The sequence below is a fragment of the Penaeus japonicus genome, unplaced genomic scaffold (assembly GCF_977035675.1).
Source record: "Penaeus japonicus unplaced genomic scaffold, GWHDUDI00000001_assembly GWHDUDI00000023, whole genome shotgun sequence".
NCBI lineage: Eukaryota > Metazoa > Arthropoda > Malacostraca > Decapoda > Penaeidae > Penaeus > Penaeus japonicus.
The window spans coordinates 22,215,581-22,221,597 of record NW_028234425.1 but is presented as its reverse complement, the minus strand read 5'-3'; the positions used below and the strand labels follow the sequence as shown (position 1 = coordinate 22,221,597).

The 6,017-nt window shown below is 33.9% G+C and overlaps 1 protein-coding gene across 1 annotated transcript in view; it reads right to left on the bottom strand.

Annotated features, from left to right (window-relative positions):
- Window positions 1-634: 634 nt before the first annotated feature.
- Surf1 (surfeit locus protein 1) overlaps window positions 635-6,017 on the bottom strand; it is a 19,833-nt gene continuing 14,450 nt past the window's right edge. Inside the window, exons 5-8 of the mRNA XM_043014304.2 lie at window positions 5,422-5,516; window positions 4,792-4,965; window positions 4,153-4,290; window positions 635-785 (exon numbers count right to left, since the gene is read on the bottom strand). Of these exons, the coding sequence (XP_042870238.2) occupies window positions 716-785; window positions 4,153-4,290; window positions 4,792-4,965; window positions 5,422-5,516 (477 nt within the window). The 3' untranslated portion in view covers window positions 635-715. The remainder of the gene's footprint in view (window positions 786-4,152; window positions 4,291-4,791; window positions 4,966-5,421; window positions 5,517-6,017) is intronic.

Sequence of the window (6,017 nt, the reverse complement as noted above, 5' to 3'; positions counted from 1 at the left end):
TGACTAGTGACAAGATATCACCTTAAGTGGTGGCAGCACCAGCTCCCGGGGATGAAATATTTAGTCATGGCTATCCTCCTGGCTGACGCGCCAGTTGAACGGATGAGTAGCACTTGGCTGTGGCCAGTGTGGGCGAATATCCCGAGGCATTAGGCTTACGCATTTGAAATATCTAAGCATTTTGACCACTTGGAGCCATAATAGCCCTATCGGCAATGGGTTAAAAAAATGTTCTGGCATGATAAAAAATACAAGACAATTTGACTATTTCTAGAAACTTGTCCAGTATGTGTTTGTGAAAAAAGTCAATGTCTATAGATTTATTAACTTTATGTACAGAATTTTTTTTTGCTCTTAATATCAACTAAAACTGGCTGAATAGACTATAGACCACAAAATCACTTAATTAGAAGATTTTTCATATAATGAAAAATATCTTTAATTCTGAGTGCTTTCTACACTTATGATATATTGCAAAAATAATCTGATTACAGACACCATTAAGAATAAAAAATGACTGGAAAACAGACAATGCCATTTTCATTAGAAAAAAATCAAGAAGTCCATTAAGGATCCCCTTAAATACGAAAGGCAAACAAAAGTACAGTTTTTCATATATAAGTCATGTAATCTTACATTGCATATCGCTTTATTGTTTTCATATGACAAATAGTTATTAATACGATTTGGATCCAGTGCATAACTAACACTTTCTTTACATTAGAGGTTTTCCACGAATAAAACGGTGATACCACATGAAAGCCGTTGCCAAACTCAAGCTATACCTGGAAGCAGAAGGAGAAAATCAATGAAAATAATTAGATGCATAAATACTCTCACACACACACACACACACACACACACACACTGAGCATTTCTTTTTGTCTATATCAGAATTATTCATCATTTTGCTAATGAATACTTTTATGTGAATTTACAATTTTATATACTTTATACACTAGATTAAATCTAAATACTTTTGAAAGACTGATGGAATGATACAGTAATGCAATTAATATAGAGATGAACATTTCTATATGATTAAATACACTATGTAACAAACTTCTGACTTCATTTTGTCTTTGGTTAATAAGTGTTACTTCCCATTGCTTTTTGTGGTCTCTCTTCTGCAATTCTAGAATAAATAAATGCTAGTTTGGAATCACATGTTGTTTAAATTTGACTTTCTGTTAATGAAAATACTCAAATTCTGCAGTTTTCTTAAAGTTTTCTCAATAGCAATAGATAAATATCAAGTATATTGTTATCCTGGTCACAAAATCAAAGTTTAAAGGAAATATTACCTGTTCTTCATCCTTTTCATCTCCTTTTAGGCATTAGCCAACTGGATATAACAGTTACTATCCAAAGACAAAAATCATGTTACATAGTGACATATTTTAAAATCATATCAACATTATATCTTACTTGGTTTGACATGTTTACACTTCCAAAATAGCTGCTAGTCAATGCTGCATCATCTCTCTCTCTAAACTAATCTTAATCCCACCTGGCAAGTAGCCAACTGGATGATTAGGATGTTCCTGTCTGTGTCAGTGCACAGCATGGTGGATTTAAATTTCTTAGTCCTAGTCTTACTTCAAGACAGTATGGATGTCACAAACGACAAGAGGTAGTGTTTCTATCAAAAAAAGTGATCCAGTGCTCATCTTCCCATTGAAATTAAATGATTATGTTAACCCATTAGCAGCGGATGGCATGATTTGCTGCAAAGGCAGAGTCGGATGGCATCATGCCAGACATTTAAAACAGCCATCCTACTGCACATACCTTTTTTTTAATACCACGACCAATGGGTTAAGAAATGTATGTTGGCTATTGAATGGTGGAAGTCCTATTTTGATGTAATAGACATTGATGTTATTTCAGCAATGCTGCAACTACTGTCCACAGCTGCATCATCATCAAACATTAAGAGTTTTTAAAATTTTGATTCCAAATTTAAGGAACTGCCTTCGGACATGAGGATCATGATGCCTAAAACCAAAATTATAATTTTGTTGTAAAAAAAAATTCTGTTTAAATCTTAAACATACACACCACAGATGAATGCATAAAAAGGATATTAATGTTTTAAACAGAAGAAAGAAACTTTGATGATATACATGATTGTTGATTTAAGCCATAAATGCACCCATTGATACTTTTGATTTGAATGTTGGTATGAAAAAGACTCTTAATTGAAATAAACTTATACATCTTGGGGGTAAAATAAATCCCAAAGACACTCAGAAAAACTTGTACTGGAACTTCTCCAGCAGGGGAAAGTGTAATGCAACTCAACTTAAATCTCATTAACTCTAAGGAAACAATCTTGAGTTATCAGATATTCTATAACTCTTGTTGGCAGAGAACATGGAGTCAATGTTAACATTGCAAGACTCTTTTACTTATCATATATACGGTCAGTGTATCATTTAAGGAATCAGAGTTAACTTGTCTAGAAATTGTACGCTCCTAAAACAACGAGGATTGAACATGAGAAAGGAACTCAACTTGCCATCTATTTACGAAAGAATATCAAACATCAATACTATTTTTGGTGTCAAAGCAATTAAAGAACCCTTCTATAATACAAGTTCAGAGGCAACTTAAATATAAGATAGTGAATTCATCTTTGCATAGCAGTGCCGAGTCGCCCTCAAATTCATGGTTGCAAACGACATACAAATCCATACACCAATTAAATATGTCCTTGAGTAGGTTCCCATATGGACGTTCTCTTCCACCATGGAAAATGTCGACATTGAACGTATTTTATACTGATGTCCCTAAAAAAGACACAGTTCCACCAGCTGTACTTAAGCAACACACCCTTGCAACCATTAATGAGCATCTTGAAACTCTGAATATTGACTATGAATGTTACACTGATGGATCCCTACAGTCTGGAAGTAGAGCAGGATGTGCTTATGTTGTATATAAAAACAATATTTTGCAGCACCAAGATTGTAGAGGGTTCATGACTGGGCGAGCACTACGCAAACTGAGTTGGCAGGAATACTCATAGTGTTAACTCACGGCTCAGGAGTAATTTTCTGCGACTCGCAGAGTGCTCTCCAGACTCTGAACACCCTTGATAGAGGTGCTGGAAATATCGTAAATGATATAAGAATAAATGTACATCGCGCCAAGGAACGGGGACATGCTATACATTTTGTGTGGATACCATCGCATGTTGGAATCGCTAAACATGATCATGCTGATCGCCTAGCGAAGGCAGGATGTGATAAGCAAATTGTGGATATAGACTTTGGCATACCTCTTGCTAGGATCTCACACATAATAAGAACCTCCAATAGGGAGGACTTGATGGAGCTAACAAACTCTCAAAGACCTGAAAGCTGTAGCATAAAACATTTTGACCAGTTCTCGCAGGAGAGATTCATTTATGGGTCATACAAGACAAGAACAAGACAATGTGATATTGTGACTGCAAGAATTAGACTTGGATACAGAATGTATTGGCAGGTCAGTTCAGACTGCAATGTAGAAAAAACTAAATGCAGACTTTGCAACGAAGAGTATAAACGAACACTTGAACATTACATTTCAGAGTGCCATATGATACAACCTTTCAGACCACCTAGCATGAGGTACGCAGAGTTATGTAATTATTTCATAACATCAACTGTACTAGAAGATGTAATTATGCTATATCCGAAATTCGGTATATGATACCCTATTATAACATTTATCTAATGTCTATTCACGTTGATATACTATAGAATATAATCATGTTATTACCTTAATTTGTAATACAATGTTAGCAACAATGTCATGACGACATAAATGTATCAAAGCTTGCCCATGCCTGTGCAGTTAGCCAGGGTGGTAAATAAAGATCTAATCTAATCTAAAATCTATAAATTAAGTCCCATAACAATAATAATAATAATAATAATAATAATAACACTGACACAAAAGAGAATTAAATCTCAGAACAATTGTATATGAAATTTATATGAAAGAGAAAACCACCACAGCAAATATAAAAGTTAAAATTTTCTATTTAAGATACAGGGGTAAACAAGCATGAAAAAAACATAAATGCTTATTAAGAAAATAATCATGCTCAATAAACATTTCAATTTTACTTTCCAATTACAATATCAAACACTGAGAACTTACCATGTGAACATGTATGAGAGGTGTTCATTACGGAGTGTGACTCGTGTCTGACCACCAGCTGGTCCGCCTGGAAACGTGTCCACAGCATCCAAAAAGACTGGTGCTGTCCCTAACATCTCAGACATAGTTGTTACATCCCTAGGATTGTAAAAAAAAAATAAATAAATAAAATAAAGTAGTTTTGGAGATTTGTAATGTATACAGATACAAAAATTATTTTATCACAAAGTAAAGTAATTTTTCATATAAACAGAAGATTAAATTATAAAAAATTGTACAAGTTATAGTACTCTTAAGAACATTGGGGTGAATAAAAACAGGATTTTAACAATATCTCTCTTCAAGTCCTCTGTGATGGTCGTGTTTAAATTTCAAGATATTTAGTCCTTAAGTTGTGTAACTCGGGCAAAATACTAAATACTAATTAGTATCACAGTGAGATTATATTATATATAAAGACTCATGTATCATACCATAAATCTAGCAAATAATAGAAAAAAAAAAATATCTTAAGATGCCTACAAGAGGTGGTAAATCTTAACCCACAAGGGTTAAGGCTCTTGAAGCCTGGTCACTTTGCATATATGAGGTCCTCAAATTATGAAACAATTGAAAAATTAACTGAGATCAACTCTATACCTAAATGTGAAGATAGGTGATCCCTTGGAATTGTCAGGCATAAATGGTGCCCGATTTTCATGCTTACGCACAACAGCTGTCAGACTCACTGTCCCTTTCACCTGACCTTCTAATCGGGACTCTGGGTTTTTGTGTTTCCTGGCCACCCAACCTCGATTCACCAAAATTTCCAAGCTGTGTGAATATTTGTTTTAAGATCAGAATAAAATATAAAGAAACTGGTATACACATATATCAACCTTGCAGAGTATGAAGTTTGAGTATCTTATTATATCATTGTATAACAGTCTATAACAAACTGGTCTCAGCAGTTATGAAAGTCATATGTATGTATATAATCCCTTAACTAAATGAAGTAGCACTGCATTTTCCATTCTTAGATATAAAAACTGAATCACAAATAATCACTAATTTTATGATAACCTTATGAATTTCTACATTATTAAACATACCATATTTCATCACTTACTCCAAAATTATGCATATCATTCATATTCTCAATTACTCTTAAATGGTATGAGAAATTATTAGAAATAAAAAAATACATCATGGCTAAAACCTTGCATACATATTAAATCTATTGTAAGATGAACACTACACAATGCCTACAACCACATAACTCATACTTACTCTCTGTCAGCTAACTTGAAAGGTGTGATAACAAGGTAGCCGCTTTGTCCTGACGAAATAAGACCACTGCCTTGGGTATTTATATCTCCCCCTATCTGGTCATTGGTTAATAAATATATAAAAATGAAATTATCAACAGATCAACAAAATTTAAATACTGATATATAAATAGGAATAATAACAACAGTAATAATAATACACACAAGGGGCCTATAACATCTGATATAAAATGGTCCTATGTCAAATGTGCCTCATACTTTTGTAGTAGTATTACATCTAGACATCAAGAAAGGTAAGAAAATTGCTAAATCAAATATTACATATGTCTATATTTAACATTAGCAATAAACAGGGGTGGAAAGGAACTGGCAACCCACTACAATATATTCCTCTACAGACAAGTCCCCTATATCCATAGGCCCGTAGTACAGAACCTGTGGGGTGGGGCGTCGGGAAAATGTGACGGGTGTCGGGTGTAGGGCGTAGGACATTTTATCCTACGCCCTACACCCGACACCCGTCACATTTTCTATTTTATTTTATTTATCCTATTTTATTTTATTTAACCTATTTTATTTCATTTATCCGTCACATTT